The sequence below is a fragment of the Felis catus genome, chromosome C2 (assembly GCF_018350175.1).
Source record: "Felis catus isolate Fca126 chromosome C2, F.catus_Fca126_mat1.0, whole genome shotgun sequence".
Classification (NCBI taxonomy): domain Eukaryota; kingdom Metazoa; phylum Chordata; class Mammalia; order Carnivora; family Felidae; genus Felis; species Felis catus.
In genome coordinates, this window is record NC_058376.1 from 69,786,930 (window position 1) to 69,808,257 (window position 21,328).

Below are 21,328 nucleotides of genomic sequence, written 5' to 3' on the forward strand. Positions count from 1 at the left end.
GAGTATTTGTACAGATAGTCTCCACTTTAAGGAGCATCTGATTAGGAATGTTCATTAGACATTCCTCGTTTGGACATACAAATTGCCTTAATGAAGGCAACTAGTGTTTGTTGCCTTATTTGGGAAGCCATAGGAAGATGTCCTTCTAGCAGGTGTAATGTGGTGGGCTAACCCATCACTGGTTCCAAGAAGTAGTTTCCTCCTTTTTTCCTACTGCTTCCAGCCAAAGACCACTTTGCCATTGCCAGAGTCCATCCCATTCCTCCCCTGTGAGTACCAGCAAGTGGAGAAGAAATATGTGCCTGGTGCTCCAGGATGAAAACTAAAAAGCATTTTCCTGTATCACCCTAGTTATAAATGTTGACTAATTGTACATGATGTACAATGTTAGTACCAAATTTTAAACACATTATGTGCACAACTGAATTTCTTTATTTTTATCCTGGGAATCTAACTCCCATTTACATGGAAAATATATTCTCTGTACTAAATAAGAGGTTTACAAAGAAACTTTTAAGTCATTACTCATTTTTAAACTGGAGACTACCTACATTAGGAGATATGGTAAATGTCCATTTCCAACCATTACTACTGACAAGAGCTGGGCCTCACAGCTTTGGGGTTTAGTACCTGTTTAAAGGAGAGCACTGTGCCTAAGAGGAACATTTATTAGTAGTTGGAATAGAAAAAATGAGTTATATAGGACTCTTTCCTTCAAGGAGAATGTAATTCTCTCTGGAAGTCACCATGTACACTTTGAAAGTGTATTACAAAACAAAACAAAACAAAACAAAAAATAGTAGTTGCAAAAGAATAATTGCAAGATCATATTTTAAAAATCAAAGGATGGGGCACCTGGGTGGCTCATTCGGTTAAGCGTCTGACTTCAACTCAGGTCATGATCTCTCAGTCCGTGAGTTCGAGCCCCGCGTCGGGCTCTGTGCTGACGGCTCAGAGCCTGGAGCCTGTTTCAGATTCTGTGTCTCCCTCTCTCTTTGACCCTCCCCCATTCATGCTGTCTCTCCCTGTCTCAAAGATAAATAAACTTTAAAAATATATATATATATAAAAATTAAAAAAAAAATAAAAATCAAAGGCACAAGAACAAACATAATGCAAAGTAGCAGAGAAGCAGAAGAAGTAGAGTTTTACACTGAATCTTAGAGAGGTACATGGTTTAATGAAAAGTCCTGGAGGTTATATTCAGAGACCTGACTTGCCATTGCCTAGCTATGTAACATACTTCAAACGTGTTACTTTATCTTTCTGAGCCTCAGTTTTCTCATTTGAAAAATGTAATTAATAATGCCCATCTTACAATATCCTAAAGCTTAGAGGTAAAGTATATTAAGAGACTAATACAATGCCTAGAACACCTGTAGGTACCTGATAAACTTATACTGCCTTCTTTGACCCATAAATTATTTATATATATATATATATTTTTTTTAATGTTTATTTATTTTTGAGACAGAGAGAGACAGAGCATGAACGGGGGAGGGGCAGAGAGAGAGGGAGACACAGAATCGGAAGCAGGCTCCAGGCTCTGAGCCGTCAGCCCAGAGCCCGACACGGGGCTCGAACTCACGGACCGCGAGATCGTGACCTGAGCTGAAGTCGGACGCTTAACCGACTGAGCCACCCAGGCGCCCCTGACCCATAAATTATTTAAAAGTATGTTCTTTAGTTTCCAACTCTTTGGGGATTTTCCAGTGATATTTCTATCATTGATTTATAATTTATTTAAAAAAAAATTTTTTTTTAACGTTTATTTATTTTTGGGACAGAGAGAGGCAGAGCATGAACGGGGGAGGGGCAGAGAGAGGGGGAGGCACAGAATTGGAAACAGGCTCCAGGCTCTGAGCTCTGAGCCATCAACCCAGAGCCTGACGCGGGGCTCGAACTCACGGACCGCGAGATCGTGACCTGGCTGAAGTCGGACGCTTAACCGACTGCGCCACCCAGGCGCCCCTGATTTATAATTTAATTGTGTTATGATCAGAGAATATATTTTGTATGACTATATCCTTTTGAATTTTTTGAGACTTGCTTATTAGCCCAGAATGTGGTTTATCTTGGTAAATGTTCTGTGAGCACTTGAAAAGAATATACATTTTTTTCTTGTTGGGTGGAGTGTTAATAAATGTCAGATCAGTTAGATCGAGTCTTCAAATCTCCTATATCCTTACTAATTTCCTTTCTACTTGTTCTGTTTAATTATTGGGAGAGGGACATTAAATGTCTGATTGTAATTGTGGATTTGTCTGCTTCTCCTTGAAAGTGTATCAGTTTTTGCTTCATGTATTTTAAAGCTTTGTTAGTAGGTACATATATGTTTGGGATTATGATGTCCTCTTGATGAATTGACCCCTTTATCATTATGAAATGAATTTCTTTTTCCCCAGTAATATGATTTGCAATGAAATCTACTATGTCTGATATTAATAAAGTCACCCCAGTTTCTTTCGATTAGTGTTATTATGCTATATTTTTTCCACCTTTTACTTTTAACTTATTTGTGTCTTTACATTTGAAGTGCATTCCTTGTAGACAACATATAGTTGGGGCTTGCCTTTTTATCCAACCTGACAATCTCTGCCTTTTGATTGTAGTGTTTAGATAATTTATATTTAATGTGACTATTGATATGTTTGTCGATCATCTTGTTATATTTTTTCCATTTTGTTTCATCTATTCTCAATTATTTCTCTCTTCCTTTTTCTTCCTGTTTTGGGTTAATTGAATATTTTTTTTCCTTAAAAAAACCCCAGATTTATTGAGATATAATCCACATACATACCATTCACCCTTTTATTTATTTTTAAGTGCATTTATTTATTTTCAGAGAGAGAGACCATAAGTAGAGGAGGGGCAGAGACAGAGGGAGAGAGAAAATCCCAAGCAGACTCTGTGCTGTCAGCATAGAGCCCATCACAGAGCTCGATCTCATGAACCATGAGATCATGACTTGAGCCAAAATCAAGAGTTGGACGCTTAACCAACTGAGCCACTGATGTGCCCCACAATTCACCCTTTTAAAGTATACAATTCCATGGTTGCAAGTGTATTCACAGAGTTATGCAAATATCACCACAGTTAATTTTGGAACAATTTCATCACCCCCAAAAGAAACTCTGTGCCCATTAGCAGTCACTCCAACCTCAATATCTCCTGGAAAGCAGTAACATCCTTTTAGTGTAGAACTAGAGAGTATAATGCTAAGGGAAATAAGCCAGTCAGAGAAAGACAAATACCATATGATTTCACACATATGTGGAATGTAAGAAACAAAACAAACAAGGAAAGAAAAAAAAAAGAAATAAAGAGGTAGAGAAAGCAAGAAACAGACTTTTAACTGTAGAGAACAAACTGTTACCAGAGGGGAGGTGGGTGGGGGGATGGGGAAAATAGATGAGGGGGATTAAAGAATACACTTATCATGATGAGAAGTGAATAATTTTTTATGATTCCATTTTATCTCTTTGTTGGCTTCTTAGCTATAACTCTTTATTTTGTTACTTTAATGGTGGCTTTAGGGTTGGTTGTAATATGTGACTTCAATTATTACAGTTCACCTTCAAATGATGTTTTGCCACTTTACATATAGTATAAGAACCTTACAATGGTATAGTACACTTCCATTTCTCCCTTTGTGACCTTTGTGCTATTCATATGTTTTATTTATGCATGTGCTGTAAACCCCATGCTACACTATTGTTATGTTTGTATTATTATGTTTTTTTTAAGTTTTATTTATTTATTTTGAGAGAGAGGGAGAGAGAGAGAGAGCACGCACGCATGCGCGTGAGTGGGGGAGGGGCAGAGAGAGATTGAGAGAGAGAGAGAGAGAGAGAGAGAGAGAGAGAGAGAGAGAGAGAATGGGAGAATAGTAGGCTCCACACCAGCAGCACAGATCCCGACACGGGACTGGAACCCACAAACTGTGTGATCATGACCTGAGCTGAAACCAAGAGTCGGGCACTTAACCAACTGAGCCACCCAGGCACCCCTAAATTGTTATCTTTTAAAGAGATTTAAATAATAAGAAAAACTTACATTTTTTCCCCATACAGTTAACATTTCTAACGTTCTTCATTCCTGTGTGTGGATCTGTATTTCCATCCGATACCATTTTCCTTCTTCCTGAGGGACTTCCTTTAACATTTTTTTGTCATGTAAGTCTGCTGGTAAAGAATTTTTTCAGATTTGTATGTCTTAATATGTCTTTATTTTCACTTTTTTTGGACAAATATTTGTACTGGGCATAAGAATTCTAAGTTGACATAATTTTTCTCTTTCAGTACTTTAAAGATATTGCTCTGCTATTTTCTGGCTTGTATTCTTCTGATGAGGAGTCTGCTGTCAATCTTTATATTTGGTGTGTGTGTGTGTAGCACGTCTTTTTTTCCTCTGGCCCCTTTTAAGATTTCCTTTTCTCTGTTTTTTCCCCACTTGGTTTGATTCAACTTTTATGTACCTTGGTGTAATTTTCTTTGGGTTTCTTGGGTTGAGTTTAGTTTCTTGTATCTGTGGATGTTTGGAAATTTTTTGGCCATTATTTCTTTAAATCTTTTATATCTTTTCTACTCCCCATACTCTCCTTTAGGGATTTCAATTACATGGGTGTTAGCTTTATTAAAGTTGTCCCAACAGCTCACTGAGGCTTCATTTTAAAAAATTATTTTTCTGTCAGCATTTCAATTTGAACAGTTTCTATATTGCTGTGTTTTTGAGTTCAGTAATCTTTTCTTCTGCAGTGTTTAACCTACTTTTGATACAACCCAGTATATTTTTCATCTCTTGAAGTGCAAGATCTTTTTTTTTTCTTTATGTCTTATGTTTCTCTACTTAACTTTTGAACATATGAAATACAGTTACAATAGCCATTTAAAAAAACCTTGTCTACTATTTTTAACATCTATGGCAGTTATGGGTCAGTTTTGATTGCTTTTTGTCTTCATCATAGGTTATATTTTCCCGATCCTTTGCATATCTGGTAGTTTTTTATTAGATACCAGACACTTGAATTTTACCTTGCTGGTTGCTGAATATTTCTATACTCCTATAAGTATGCCTAAATTTTTTTTTTAATTTTTATTTATTTTTGAGAGAGAGAACAAGCAGGAGAAGGGCAGAGGAAGAGGAAAACAGAGGATCCAAAGCAGGCTCCCTGCAGACAGTAGAGAGCCCAATGCGGGGCTCGGACTCATGAACCGTTAGATCATGACCTGAGCCAAAGTTGGACCCTAAAATGACTGAACCATCCAGGTGCCCCCTATAAATATTCTTAAGCTTTGTCTTGGGACACAGTTAAGTTACTTGAAAAAAGTTTGGTCTTTTTAGGTCTTTCTTATAAAATTTGTTAGGCAGGACCAGAGCAGTGCTTGGTCTAAGGCTAACTATTTACCCCTGCTGAGGCAAGACTCTTCTGAGTACTCTACCTAATATCCTGTGATTCATGAGGTTTTCCAGTGTGACTGGTGGAAAGGGGTACCATTCCAGCCCTGTGTGAATACTGGGTGCCCTTACCTTTCATTCTTTCAGGTGGTTCTTTACCCCCAGATGCATTCCCTGCATACCTGCCCCCAGACTGTGTAAGGAAAGAAGGTGAAAGAAATTTATTGTCAACTTTAAAGTAGTATTCAAATGTAAAATTTTAGGCATCACCTTGATTTGTCTGCCATTCACTATTGTCAAAACTAGAGTTAAGTCTGTATCTTCCCCAGTGCCTGTGCTTGCATGTCTCTCTTTCCCTCATTTGCTCCTTTCCTCTAAGTGCCCATGGGTTCCAGCTATACCAGCCTGGAAAAATAATCATCGGGAAAGAAATTCTCTCCTGGTCTTCTGGTAGTCACATTCTCCAGTCCATACCGCCTCTTTTGAATAGTGAAATTGCTTCCTGGGCCTCATCCTTCTCATCCCCAGAGCATACAGCCAAGAGTGCTAACTTCATGTTACCAAGGAAATGAACTCTTGATGCTATAGGTGTTTATTTTCACTATCTCTTCCACTCCCTGCCACTTGCCCTTCTGCTTCAGCCCAGGGAAACTGAAACCATACCTGTGTTTTGGGGATGCCTCTGTTTTCAGAGACAAGTTATCCTAGAAGTTTCTGTTTCTTCCATGAGGAGAAAGCAAAAAAAAAAAATAATGGGCCAGGCCTGCAGCAGAGGGAGTGGAAGGTAGACTGAAGGCCTGAATTATCTAGGGTATTTTACCTGGTTGACCTAGGGACTGGGGAGAGAAGGACAGAAACTGCAGCTATATCTGTGTCCCAAATGTCTGACTCAGGACTATCACAGGCCTTGCTTGAAAGCCCCAAAGGCTGAAGGATTAATAACCCAGCTCTTAGAACCCATTTTTGGCATATCAGTTGGGTAATGTTGATAAGGGGTCAAGTACAAGGCAGAGGCTATGCAGCTGGGAAACCAAAGAATGCCCAGGAACTGTACTCACAGTGAAGTCCAACTCTGGCCTTGGGGCAGAAACTGCTGTTTATTTGGTCAGAAGGTGAACAGAAGCCTGTCGTGATCCATGCTCCAATTTGGGGTGATGATAGGCATCAATACAGTGCTTTAGTAATACTCCAGTTGATATTCTCTAAGCACATTTCTATTTCAAGACTGTGCCAAGAGGTAGGATAAACCAAATGGTGTTGAACATTGAATATGAATTATAGCATGTAAGGTCTTATACCAAGTAGTTGATGAGAGCCAAGGATTGAATAGTAGGATTAATGGGGAGTGGTGTACTCTTTAATATATTAATTAATTCATTAAATATTTATGGAGTATTTACTTGGTGCCAGGCACTAAGGGAAAGAGATGAAAGACATTATTTGCCCCTAAGCAGACGAGAAAGGCAAACATTTGCATTAGAGTATGGCAGGTTGGCACAGATCACTCTGGGAGCTCAGAGGAGCACATCTAAGCCAACCTTGGGTGAGAAGTGGAGGTGAGGGTGGGCTTCCTGGAAGAAGTGGTGCCTGGTCTGGGTCTTAAAGGGTAAGAGTTGATCATGTAAAAAAGAAAGGAGGAAAACATCCCAACCATAAGAATAGGGGCAGGATTCCGTGCAATGAGTTCTGGAAGTCTAAACAATTTATTTCATAGGCTGTAGGGGGAGAAATGTGAGTTGAAGCTGAAGAGAAAAAGCAAGCATCATATGAAGAAGGGCCTTGCATGCCATGCTAAGGCATTTTACCCCAAAGGCAATGGGAAGCCACTGAACAGTTTTAAGAAGAGAGGTGTGACTGGATCTGAATTTTAGAACCTCTTTCTGGTAGCGACAGGGAGGAAGGCTGAGCAGCAGGTAAAGCAAAGAGCGCAGCTTTTAGCATTGACCCCATTGCCCTCCCACATGTCTTTATTATCCCTTTCTCTTTATAAATGTGTTCTGTAGCTCTTCTCAGCCTATCCAGTATGATTTCCTACCATTGTCTAATTTGTTCAGGTTGACTCAACTTATCAAACATACCATGCTCATTCCCATCTTTGTGCCTTGTTTATTCAGCAAACATTTAATAAGTGCCTATAGTATACCAGCCACAGCTCCTGGCATGAAGAACCAAAGATGAATGAAACATGGAACCTACATTTAAGGAGCTCACAGACCAGTAGGAAGATACCCATGGAAGCACATTGTTACATGTGAGCCTGAAAATGGCTATGGAATGGGATAAACATAGAGTACCATGGGCATAAAGAAAAGTGGGTCCTGTCAATGAGAAGTCCTCTTCCTTCTCTACTGAGTCCTGCCCATCCTTAGGCTTCTGCCTTCACTCTGTATAGAGGCGGGGTAATGTCTCTATACACTATACACCCATCACATCTGTCTTCTGGTTAAAACTGTTCAGTGGCTTCCTACTGCCTTTGGGGTAAAACATCTCAGTGTGGCAAGCCAAGGCCCTTCTTCATCTGACATAATAGTGTAATGGTTTAAGCCTGGGCTCTGAAACCAGGAAAGATTTTAATCTTGGTTCTATCATATGAAACATGTGACCTTGGCCAGAAATTATTTGTGCCTCAGTTTCTTCATGTGTAAAATGGAGCTGATGGCTGTACTGACTTCATAGCATTATTATGAAGGTGAAGTGAGTTAATATGCATATAAATCTTTAGATTGTCTTTGGCATGTGAAAATTATTCAGTAATTATTGGCTATTTTTATTTTCAGTTTTTTTCCATTTTTTCAGCATCTATATCATGATGTCAAAGAACTTTAACCTTTAATTATTATTGTGTTACTTGCTCAGTTTTCTGTGTTGCCATATTATATCACGGATGACTACACAATAATCTATTGAGGCAGCATACATTGCATATGTATCTGTACTCCTGAAAGACTCACAGCATTAGATATGTATTAGGATAATGAGCCATCCCAACTTGCTTAGAATTGATAGGACTTTTAGTGTTAAAATCAGGAAAGTACCGGACAAACTGGGACAAGTTGTCTACTTTATATATACAGTAGGCACTCCAGTTTTGCTTTTTATATATCTCTTATTGGTCCCAAACTTCACTTTCAAGTAAGCTTGCTTTCACTTTGCCACAAATATTTATTTATTGCCTAGAAAATACAAAGTCACAACCTCTGGGTTTCTTTGGGGTTTCCTGAAATTCCCTAGGGTTTAAAGTAGAAAATCTGAGACATTCCTGAAAAACACTCTCTCCCATCAGCTCTGGGTGTATTTACTAGAAATTGTGGACAGCCCTGTAGGAACCTTCTTCAACCTGGCCCACAGCCTAGGAAGTCTCTCCTGCCCATCATTTCCCATCTCTCTTGGTGTTTCCATCATGATTTTGAGTACCTCCTTCATTTGCTTTCCAGAATCAACATACCCTTAGTTGACTCAGTGGCAAAGCCTCTTTCTTCACACAAGGATCATGTTTTTTCCATGAATTCCCCAAGTGGGGCCAAAGGATTTTTCCTCTTTTTTGTGTACCACTACCACCCTACTTCAACCTGCCCTGGGACAGCATTTGCCCTAGGCCATTGTTTTTCAGATAGCATTCCTTAAGGATCCACTGTGGCCTCTTTAAGTATTTCTTTTTTTTAATTATTTATTTATTTTTTAATTTATTTTATTTTTATTTTTTTCAATATATGAAATTTATTGTCAAATTGTTTTCCATACAACACCCAGTGCTCATCCCAAAAGGTGCCCTCCTCAATACCCATCACCCACCCTCCCCTCCCTCCCACCCCCCATCAACCCTCAGTTTATTCTCAGTTTTTAAGAGTCTCTTATGCTTTGGCTCTCTCCCACTCTAACCTCTTTTTTTTTTTTTTCTTAAAACCATGACAAGTGTTTGCAGAAGCCCGGCCAATCTTCTCCAGTACAATCAAGGGTCTGTGTCAACAGTCTCTGCAAGTTTGTACCCCAGTGTGTTAGTTTCCTGGGTTTTAAATAACAGAAATTTATTCTCTCTCAGTTCTGGAGCCTAGAAGTCCAGTGTCAAAGGTGTCAACAGGACTGGTTCTTTCTGAGGATATGTGGGAGAATGTGTTCCATGCCTCTCCTAACTCTGGTGGTTTACTGGCAATGTTTATCATTCCTTGGAAGGTAGATACATCTCCCAATCTCTGCTTCATCTTCACATGGCATTCTTTTTGTAAGGACAGCAGTCATGTTGGATTAAGAACCCACTCTACTCCAGTGTGACTTGATCTTAACTAATTACATCTGCAATGACCCTTTCCAAATAAGGTCACATTCTGAGGTTCTGGGGCTTAGGGCTTCAACATGTCAATTTCCAGGGTTGGGGAGGAAGTACAGTTCAGTCTTTAATGCCCATATCTTCAGGTAAGTTAAAAAAATAAAATAAAATAAAAACAAAATTCTGTGGACACTAAAGGCCACTTCTCCACCGTCATTGCTCATAAATCCATTTCCATTCTCCACTCACTTTGCATTTGATACTATTTCTGCTACAAGGTTTGCATGGTTACCAGCATCCACTTATTTAGCACTGTATAGGGCATTGTATGACTGCAGGGATATTAAGAAATATAATATACACTTGACTCACCAGTTCTAAATCAGGGTATATCAGATCTTTTTTAAGGGAAGCCTGCTGAGGAAAAGTTGAATCCATGGCATAACTATTATAAAGGCAGTGACTCCCATCCTGATGAATAATAATTACAAGCTGGTTGCCTTTTTAAATGCTCTAGAGAATAGCATGGTGTGTACAGACATGGATTGAGAGAGTGTGTGCATGTGTGCGTGCGTGCGTGTGCATGTGCATGGAGTAGTTTAGGATGAAATCACCAGGCTCCTCCCCAGTCTTCCTGCAAACATTAAGCCTTCATTGGGTGCACAGGGAATAGCCTGCATCTCCTCACTCTGACTGTGGCCGCTTGCTTCCTTCTGTCAGATCCCTGGAATTGCTTGACCTCTTCCCCTATAAAGAGATAGCTCTGTTCCAAAAGATAAACACCAGTAGTTACGGGGAACTTGGGGGAGAAAGTCGAACAAGCCTTCCAGTTATTGTTTCCCTGGTGTTCTCACGTAGAAACACAGACGATCTTTGTGGATGAGGTATTTCTGACTCTGGCAGTTACAGCCTGAGATGTGAAGGCAATGATGGATCTTCACAAGGGTGGGGAATCAGAGCACATGGGAGAGGGGGTTCTCGCCTTGTCTCCTCGCTTCTTTCCAGGGACACCCCACCTCTGAGAAATCCCGGGAACGGAGGAGGCACCTAGCTAGTGCCCATTTATGCTGAGCTGCCAGGAAGGCTGCTAGCTTGCTGAGAGGCGGCGGGCAAGCCTGGCACTCAGCTCCTCTGCTGCCAGATCAGGGAGCTGTGTGCTTAGCGCCTACACCCTAGGCTCCAGCTCTGGGCAGCCCCGGGTGGGCTGGGGGAAAGCGCGAAGCTCTCAGTCAGTGGCTGCAAGTTGACTCTCCCTCACTGTTGCTGCTGGCAGAATACCTACACCAACGCGGACAAGCTCCTAGAGGCTGCAGAGCAGCTGGCTCAGACGGGGGAATGTGACCCCGAGGAGATCTACAAGGCAGCTCGACACCTGGAGGTGCGCATCCAGGACTTTGTGCGCAGGGTGGAACAGCGGAAGCTTCTCCTGGACATGTCTGTCTCCTTCCACACGCACACCAAAGAGGTAAGGCGAGTCGATGGAAAGGGGGCGTTGGCTGGGTTGATTTGTTCTGGCAAGGGTCAGGGCAGTTTCCCAGGAAAAAACGGCCTCCAAGGTATGCCCAGGGGCCTGGGTGGTCTTGGGGTTACTAACCTCCTGACAGTGATGATACTAACAATTTGCTCCTGATTACCTGTATTTAGGTCTTAACCAAAATGAAACATTTCCTTCTCATCTCTAGTGAGGAGGGAGCCACCCAGGCAGGTAGTTTAGGGAGTCTGCTAGAGCATTCAGTCTGCAGCTAGAGAAACTGGGGGATCCCTAGTATAGAAATAGTCACTGCAAGAGGAAACGTAAAATAGCAGAGACTCCCTTCCCACCCCACACCCAGTTTCTTATGGTTGCTGTTTCCTATCAGAAATCAGTCCCGCAAAACTTTGATCATCTTTGCTACCAGCAAGAAACGTACGGAGTTTGCAAATGTGTTCTATGCTTTTCTTTTATTTTTTTAAAACAGAGAATTAAATCTTCTTAATGAGGTCTGCTCCAGGGTGGTGATGTTAATGTGAGTTGCTTCTCAACTTGTCTGATTGTGGAGTGGTGGCCAGTGAAGGAAGGGAGACTGAGGTACCCTCCATGCAGGAGGAAGCCAGCTGGGCTAAAATCTGGTCCTGAATCATTCACAAAGCAGAGACGGGAAAGGGGAGAACGGATTATGTTCCACCGTTGGCAGGGCAGAGAGGCTCCCAGAAAGGAGTTGGGTTGCAAACCTGCAATTGCTTTTCATTTCTGATTAACATGGGGGCATTTGAAATTGAGTAAGTGGCCAGTAAGGAGGCACATTTAGCATCTTCTATAATAACACCCTTGGCAGATGAACTCATTAGGTGTATGCATGCTTCTGTTCCCCCAGGAATTCATTTTAATGGAGTATTAATTAAAGTGTGATTGCTTCTCAGGAAAAAAAAAATTAACCCTACTTAATTAAGTTGATTTGTGATATTTGAAATGCATTAAGAAGCCTGGTTGTTACTACTTCACAGGCTTTTCTGACACTTGGTGGGAATGAATGCAAATTGTTGCAGTGCCTATCAGAGAAAAACATGAAAAGATAATGTTTTCTAAACTGAGATTCCCCAGGCAGATGAAGGGGCTGTGAGCTCCCAGAAGATGGCTCTGCTTCCTCTCTGTGGGATCCACAGCCCCTCTCTGATGAGTGTCTGTAAAGCAAGGGGATTAGCTTTAATCCAGGTTTCCTGCCTGGTTGTCTGCTCGCTTGTGGCTCACCCGATTCTTAATAATGGTTTCAGAAACCAAAGTCATGTGTATTCTCCTCTAATTATGAGCCTGTGGGTGATGGAATGGAGCATGAATGAACAGGAGTCATATTCCTCGTGAGGGCTGTGGGGGTGCTAGCTGCCTAGGGAGGTGGAGGATGAGGTCAGTTTAGCTATATCTCCCACCTTCTGTACATGGAGCTAGAAGGCTGGGATCCTAGTCCAGATTCTGCTGCTGTAGAACCAGGTGAGCTTGTGCAGATCACTGTGCCTCTGGCCCTGGGCTGCCTCATCTGTAAAATCATGCTGTTGGATTCAGTGGCCCTGAGATCCCTGATGGTTCTAAAGTGAATTCAAAATTCCTTTCTTTTTCTTCTTCTCCTCTTCTTTATTTGATGTTGATAACAATAATAATAAATAATACTAATTCAGTCTGAAGTAATACACCGAAGTGACAGACCTGACCTAAGATATGGCTCATTGTGAGCACTCAACGTGTAGTAGGTAGCATTTTTTTTAATTGGGTACCTACTACGTGCCAGACACATGGAATCCTCATGACGATCTTATGATCTAGATTTTATTAAACATACTTTCAAGCGGGAAAACTCAGGCTCACTAAAGAGTCTGTCTAAGTTACGGAGCTTCTAAGTCATACAGCGGAGATTTTACCTGGCTTCCTGAAGACTGTTCACACTTGCCCCTGCTGCTCCACACACTTCTGTTTTCCTCCTGCATCTCCTTTCCTCGTCTGCTCTTCTTCCTTCTCCTTACTCTTCTTTTTTCTCTTTACATTTCCAATCTCCAAAGCAGGCCTTGAGGGGGAGGGTGGATCTTAGCGGAGAAATGTAAAGTGTTGCCAGGTTGTGGGTGTGGGAGACAGATGCTGATAAGTACTGTCAGAGATCCTTCCTGCCTAGTTAGGGCTAATTTCTTCTTCTTTCCTTTCCTCCTTCCTTTTCTCTCTTCATTTCTGCCTGCATACAATCATTTTCTGAGTTTTTGCATTAATGCCAGTGTGTAATAGAATGGCATTGTGGGATATAAATTTGAAGGAATTAGAGCCTCCTGTACAGGAGATTTCTGAGCAGGAACTGAGCATCCATCTTCCTAAGTGATTTAACCTAGACTTCCTGTGACTCCCCAGGCTGAAGTTCATAATTTTACTTTTGCCTGCTTCCTACATCAAAAGATTTGTTCTACTTAGACTCAGAGAGGAAACAGGAGGAAAATATGAAAAAGATATGCTCCAGGCCCATTTCTTCTGCAGATTTGAAGACTCTGTTTAATCCTACTGGTCCTGCTTTATGAATTCTTGGTGGCCATACGAGTCTGGAAGGTTAAAATCTTGTAACCATTTTATTGCAGTGTTATTCATAATTTGAATAATTAGAAACTATTTGAATATTCCATGTTGAGTGATCCATTAAACATATCAGAGTGCATCTAGCTAGTGAAATATTATACAGTCATTATAAATCACATTGTAAAAGTTCATTAATAGCATGAGAAAGGGCTTGTAGTATAATACATAAAAAACTGTATATCCAGCATGACCACAATTTTGATATGCACATAGAATAAAGACTAGAAAGAAATATACAAAGAAGTTAAATGTTATGGGTGATTTAATTTTCTTTTGCATTTTTTTTGGTTTTATAACTTTTCTTCAATGATATTTTCAGCTGAAAATCAATAACAATCCCAATAATGTTATTTTACAAAAACAAAATTTGTCATCCCTACTTGGAGAGAAAAGTTACACTATAAAGAGAGGTGACAAACATGTGCCTGGGACCTTCCTATGCTTGCAAAGCCTCAGGTATTAGTATATATTGTGCTCAACTTTCAAATAGCTTCTTTTGCCTGGGGACAGGAGGGCAGCTGGCATTTTGCTATTCTGGAGAGTGAGGAAGCATGTAAGGAGAATTTACCCAGGTCCTCATTTTCTTTGTCCAGGGAGAAGGCATTTGTAGCAGGTGTCATCTGCTCTGCAGAGATTGTCCAGACAGAATTCTCCTTCCTTGCTGTGTTTCCATGGAAATACTGCAGTTTCTGGGCTTTCAAAATATCCCTTTTTAGGTATTTTTGTAGTAATAATATGAGAGTCAAATTAACTGAAGAATGTGGCCAAGATAATCAACCTCAACTCTTTATTACACAGCTTAACTAAATGCCCATTTCTCTTTGTTTCCAACCTTGTGAAATCATTCTTCCATGCTATTTCCTGCTCAAACAGGCGCGCGCGCGCGCACGCACACACACACACACACACACACACACACACACACACACACACTTCTCCAGACCCTCACGTGTACACATGTTCCTCTACCCACCACCCACCATAGAACCAAAACTAAATCAGTCTTCAAAAGGGATGATACTCTCAAGATCAAGACCGCTTCATCCTCTGTTTTAGTTGCCAAACTGTCATGGTGCTTATCGAAGAAATAAAAGCTGATAGTTGATGCCAAAGAAAAATGATCTCTTCAAAATGAGGGAGGGGCAGTTTACCCTGTGGAACTAGTGTCCATTAGACATCTTGGGGCAGTCGATTGTATCATCACAGTGGCGGCCAGGGCTGTGCAGATGGACTAGCCAATCAGCAGGTGAAAGTGATAGAGTAAAATACCTCTTTCCTTAACCACTTATCCATAAGCCTCATTATTTCTACAAACCTCCTAGTATCTCCCTTCCTTGTCCCTTCCTGACTGCCTTTTTCCATTGCCTCTTTCTCAGGCTGTCCCACTTTGCAGGCAGGATAGGCTCCATGGGCTGGCCCCTCCTAAATTCACTGGTTCACTATTAGGACTAACTTTATGTAGGCTTCTAACTAACTTTAAGTCTTCCTTAACTTTACCCCTGAGAAGGTTCTCAAACTTCTCAAGTTAGGCCCATTCTTTGGGTATAGGTATTTGGGGCCACAACCACATGTGTTCTCTGAGAGAAAGAACACATAAAGCCTCTAAGTATGTATATCAACATGGACCAAGTATTCATTGCCAACCAAAGAGCAGACCCCTAAAGGGGTGGGTCACAGTACAGGTATGTTTGATCAAGAAGAACGTCTGGAAATGGCTGAAATGTGAGAGTCATTCTGGAGCACTGGATTAATGGAGAAAGCGCAGTGCTAATGTGTGAGACTCTCAATAAGCAGAAGATAAAGAGGATTACCCTAGGGGAGAGAAAGCAAAATGGAGAACAATAGGGAAAAAAAATACATGGTTGCTGTTACTGATTACCTCACACACTCCATGATTTTACCCAGTTCTGGCAGTCGTTGCTTCTTGTAGCTTGAAGTGAGAGAGAGAGAGACCATTCTGACTAGGTCTCACTGGTGCTGCCTGATAATTAGTAAATTAGTAACAGAAGCAGCTCTCTGATGTGAATTCTTTTCAAAGCAACCTAGGCATGCTCTTTAGGGATAAGTCAGATGGACACATACACAGAAGGAAACCCACAGGATAGGAAAATTGCAGCCTAGGAAAGGAATATTGATCCTTACTCATAGTTTAGTGACACTAATGTTCAGTTCTGTCCACTTTATGCCTCGGAGGTGCTTATTCAGAATTATGAGACTGCAATTTAAATTTGCTGCCACCAGGAGGTGACTGTGTACATGTGGCCTCATGGGATTGCAAGTGACTCACTACTCAAGCTTTCTAGGTTGTAAATAGTGTCTTAACTTGGTATCACAATTATCCTCAAACTAGTGTTAAACTTTTTGGACTTCAGATGTCTCAGTGTCTAAGTTGTGACTGCAGAGTTGCAGTTTAGAGAGGCATTTCTTTCTTTCTTTTTTAAACACACACACACACACACACACACACACACACACACACACATCTGTGTTTATCTGTCTATATCTATATATCTATAATATAAAATACCCATACGTATAGTTAAAATTCTGATTCAACACAAAAAAGTTTATTCCAACCTTCTCCCTTTCCCCTGGCAATAAGAAACCTTAATCCCATTGTATACAATATGTTTACTTCCTCGATCTTTCAATACACATTAAGCATTTCTTTACTGCCCTCTCCTTGACATCAGCCTTAAGAGACGCCATAGCATGTTAGAGCTGGAAGGGATTTTAGAGACAAGCTGGAGAGACCACACATATACATGTGTACACGTGCACACACCATGTTAAATATGAAGTAGTTGAAGTAAAGTAGTTTTCCCATGCTCACAGAATAGCCCGACAACGGCAGAATCAAGAATTATCGCTAGTAAATATCAATTCCATTCAAGAGTTCCTTTCCTTCTGTTTGTTCTTTTAACAGAAGGAAAAACAGAGAAAGATGTCACTAACCCTTTGTATTTGGTGTTGAAGTCCCCTTCACTATCTCCAAGTCAAATTGTCTTTAATCACTAGCAATTTTATTTGACATTTTAAACTCTTGAATGTAGACTGCTTCCTTTTCTTATCAAGCTGCTAACCACTGGGCTGAGCTGCACTGAGTATTGTATCTTACTATTTATCTCTTAGCTGATTTTCCTTAGTAGGAAGTAGGTTTTCACTCTGCTTTAGACAAGAGTTTGTTTATAATACAATAGAATATGGGAACAGAAGTGTGAGAAATCAGTTTCAGTTCACTGGTCAAAGAATATTTGGGGGGAGGACATGTTGTTTTAATAATATTGACTTCAGAGGCCAGAGTGTATCCTCATATGTCCCTAGTGTTTTCCTGGTCCCCTTGTTTGTAACACTGACACCTCATTTTTATCTGGAAAGTTCTGTCTTTGTCCCTGCTCTTTAACTGCATGACCATCAGGAGGAGGGAGTGCCATGAATCATGGTGGATGTCCTCAGAAAGAATGATGCTTTCTTCTGTACATCTATACCAGAGGTGTTCAAGTTTTATTAAGGATAAATAAAGGGGGGGAAGGCTATGAAGCCATTAAAATAGCTTAGGGATGGTACTGAGAACAAAATTATCTTAATTCAAATAAAATTCTCAAGATTCATATACGCCTCTTTTCTCTCTTATTCCTGTAACAATGAGTGCCAACCTTACCCTGATCAGTCTTCTATCTCAATGCCTGTCCTCCCTTGAGACATTGAGTTTCTTTTCCTTCTCTTACATGACAGGCTTGGTGTCCAGGTTTTATCTCTCTCTCTTCACATCTTTTCTTCCTCTCCTCTCCTCTCCTCTCCTCTCCTCTCCTCTCCTCTCCTCTCCTCTCCCCTCCCCTCCCCTCCCCTCCCCTCCCCTCCTCTCCCCCCCTTCTTTCTTACCTTCAGAAATATCTAGGTTTTCCAGTCTCTAGGCTTTCCTTAGACATCCCAGGACAAAGCAGCAAAAACAGCAAAGAGAGGCCCAGCTCAGCCTAGCATTCTGAGGGACCAAATCCAGTGTTGATCTTTTACCAGTTAAAAATGGAAGAAGTATTTCACACTTTCCCTCTGCCTTCTAGTTGGACCTAGGGGTGGCTTGCATCAAAAATATCCTTTATTTTTGAGGTGCCTGGGTGGCTTAGTCAGTTAAGTGCCTGACTCTTGATTTTGGTTTAGGTCATGATCTCATGGTCATGTGATCAAGCCTTGTGTGAGCCTCTGTGCTGAGCAAGGAGCCTGCTTGGGATTTTCTCTCTCCCTCTCTTTTTGCCCCTCCCTTGCTTGCACTCTCTATCTCACACACACACAAAATAAACAAGCATTTAAAAAAAAATTTTTAATACATTTTTTATTTTTTATTTTTTTTTAGAGAGAGAGAGCAGGGAGGGGCAGAGGGAGAGAGAGAGAGAGGGAGAATCTTAAGCAGGTTCCATGCCTAGCACAGAGCCTGATTCGGGGCTTGATCTCACGACCATGAAATCATGACCTGAGCTGAAATCAAGAGTCGGATGCTTAACTGACTGAGCCACCCAAGTGCCCCCAAAAATATCTTTTAAATATAGTATCTAGCATTTGCTATATACCAAGTACTGTTTCTAAATGATATATATAGATACAGATATCTATATAGATAGATATAGATATATCTCACTTATTTGTGTATATATACACACAGACATGCATGCACACACATATATATCAAATTAGTAATATTTATGACTCTGTGGGGATAAACACTACTATTATCCCCATTTTACTGATAAGGAATACTGAGGAACTGAGGTGCAGACAGGGTAGGTTATTTGCCCAAGCTTATATAGCTGATACATGGTAGAACTGTGGTTTGAAACTCTTTTTTTTTTTTTTTTTTTAATGTGGGACCTGAACTCATGACTCTAATATCAAGACTGAGCTGAGATCAAGAGTCGGATGCTGAACAAACTGAGTCACCCAGGATCCACGGGGGTTTGAAATTTTTAACCATGCTACATGCTATATTGCCTCTGTATCCAGTAGTTTTTCAGAGAACCCATCATCTTTTACCCAGGGACTTCAGCACCTTTAGAAAATGCTTTTGGTCTCCAGGCAAAATGGCAGCCATAAAGTATGAAATAACAAGAAGCAACAGTGACCAATATCCTGAACTTCCTGATTTCATACTGATTTGTAATAAATACACTCATACTTATAGAAATATGAATCCAGCTTATATGGTCTGGAAAACTTGTTTTATGTTTTTATAATAGAAAAGGTTATTTTTAAAGGAAATAAACTGAATTACAACCAGATTATTAACTGCTAAATGACAGGAACACTGAATAATAATAATTTGTATTCCTTGCAGCTATCATCACAACACTATGAGCTTATTAATAATGTTATGTGTTTACTTAAAGCATTAATAATAATTAAATAATTTAATATCCATAGTCTTTGATGAGCAGGGCAGATGTTACTCCCATTTTGTAGATTAGAAAGCTAAGGCTCAGAGAGTTTCTCACCTGTCAAAGAAGGACATTCTTTATACCTTCTTACATGCTACTTCGAGGGCTTAGTGTTCTTGTTAACTCACCCTCTTCTGTCACATCCAGAACCTCTCCTATCTGAAGAACAAAGAATAACTTGTCTGAAACTTTAAGACTATTTTTGTCTCTCTTTATTGATTCTTTTCTTATCTCTAGTTACAAAGGCCATACCATGATTTACCATCCTGAGAACTAACTAGATGAGATAATATTCTTGAGATGGATATTTATCCGTGTTCTTAACATGGAAGACATACATAAATGTTAGAACCAGAAGGCAATTAGCCATTTTATTTAATGCTTTCCTTTTTACACACGAGGTCATAGATGGGCAAGGGTGAAGTGATTTACTCAAAGCCACCATGAGTTATAGGAAGAACAGAGGCCAAAATCCACATCTTCTGATTCTATCAATTTTCTCTCTATACTGTTTCCCCCGCCCCTGGTAGAGCCCTGAGCTGATCTTTCTGGATAGCCACGTGAAGATTCCTTATTTTTAAGCAAGCACCAGACTTGTCTTTCCCTCCATCATTTTATGAGCATGCTCCAGAGGAGTAATTAGCAGTAGAGCACTGTGGCAGGCCACTGGAGACCTAGTTTCTGTATGAGGAAGAGCTATCATTACATGAGTTTTCAGAATTCAGTTCAACTCTTCATCATTTCTAATCCTTATTCTGCTCAAAACATTACACTTAGCTCTTTTAAAGTTGTCTGACCAGTCATATCACCCTGACTACATTTCAGTGCTTTGAATATCATGGGGGAAATGTCTCATACTTATATTGAAATTAAGATAAGCTACATTTTTAGCATTCAACCTTCTAACCAACCTAGTAGCCCTGAAAAGAAACAAATAATTTAGCATAGCACATATTTTTAAAATTAATCTTCATTTGGTTCTTATGGAGCATCACATTCTTTTTTGCGTATTTCCAAAATCATGATACATTTCTAGGAATCAGCATCTAGCTGCCTGAGGTGTGCAGAATCCTCCTTTCTGAAAGATGAAATAATATATGTCTATCACCAGCCCTCTGTTCTTCCTACTTTCTCAAAGATGAGCAATCAACCTTGCTCTAAGATTATAAGTTTCCCTGAACCACAGGGAGGTTAAGCCAGAGGTGGTGATCATCCTTAGGGAATGGAACCATTAATGGAGTAAACTTAGCAGAGATGAGTAATGAATATAAATATAGGTGTGCTGATGAGAATGATAGTCTGACATTGCACTGACTGGTTGAGGGTAGGTTGGGTGACCCCTGTCCCAACTATCTTGTCCTTGCTCCACCCCTGGCCTCTCCTGTCTGCCCTGAGTGGGGTCTCTGCTCTCTCCCCCACAGTTGTGGACATGGATGGAAGACCTTCAGAAGGAGATGCTGGAGGACGTCTGTGCAGACTCAGTGGATGCGGTCCAGGAACTGATCAAGCAGTTCCAGCAGCAGCAGACTGCCACTCTGGACGCCACGCTCAATGTCATCAAGGAAGGCGAAGACCTTATCCAGCAGCTCAGGTCAGCGCCTCCCTCCCTGGGGGAGCCCAGCGAGGCCAGGTCAGCATGGGCAGTGCTTTCCAGTGGGAAATGCCCTCAACTAGATGTGAGATAAGTCATGTCCCAGTCTTGGCTCAGCCACCACCAGCTTTGTGGTCTTGTGTGAGCTTCAGTTTCTCCATCTGTCAGATATGAAAATGCCTGTGCCATACCCAACTGGAGTTTAGAATGAGAGTAAATGGAAAAGCTCTGATGTTTCAAGGAATTATTTATCATTCATGCTATTGTTTAGCAATCAATAAGTAACATAAGTACAAAAGTTAACAACATTCAACAGAAAATAATAACATCTTCATTAAGAATTATGGCATATTCGGGGCACCTGGGTGGCTCACTCAGTTAAACATCTGACTCTTGGTTTTGGCTCAGGTCATGATCTCGCAGTTTGTGAGTTCGAGCCCCACTTCAGGCTCTGCACAGGTATCATGGAGTCTGCTTGGGATTCTCTCTCCCTCTCTCTCTCTCTGCCCCTCCTCTGCTCATGCTGTCTCTCTCAAAATAAATAAATAAAACTTAAAAAACAAGCA

At 40.7% G+C, this 21,328-nt stretch overlaps 1 protein-coding gene across 25 annotated transcripts in view; it reads left to right on the forward strand.

The window, feature by feature from the left end:
• KALRN (kalirin RhoGEF kinase) overlaps window positions 1-21,328 on the forward strand; it is a 708,823-nt gene that overhangs the window by 372,702 nt on the left and 314,793 nt on the right. For 21 of the 25 annotated variants that reach the window (XM_045037038.1, XM_045037036.1, XM_023260241.2 and 18 more), the window contains 2 exons: window positions 10,935-11,126; window positions 20,593-20,801. In XM_045037038.1, the coding sequence (XP_044892973.1) occupies window positions 10,935-11,126; window positions 20,593-20,801 (401 nt within the window). The remainder of the gene's footprint in view (window positions 1-10,934; window positions 11,127-20,592; window positions 20,802-21,328) is intronic. The other 4 variants (XM_023260245.2, XM_023260246.2, XM_023260234.2 and 1 more) reach the window with 1 other exon arrangement.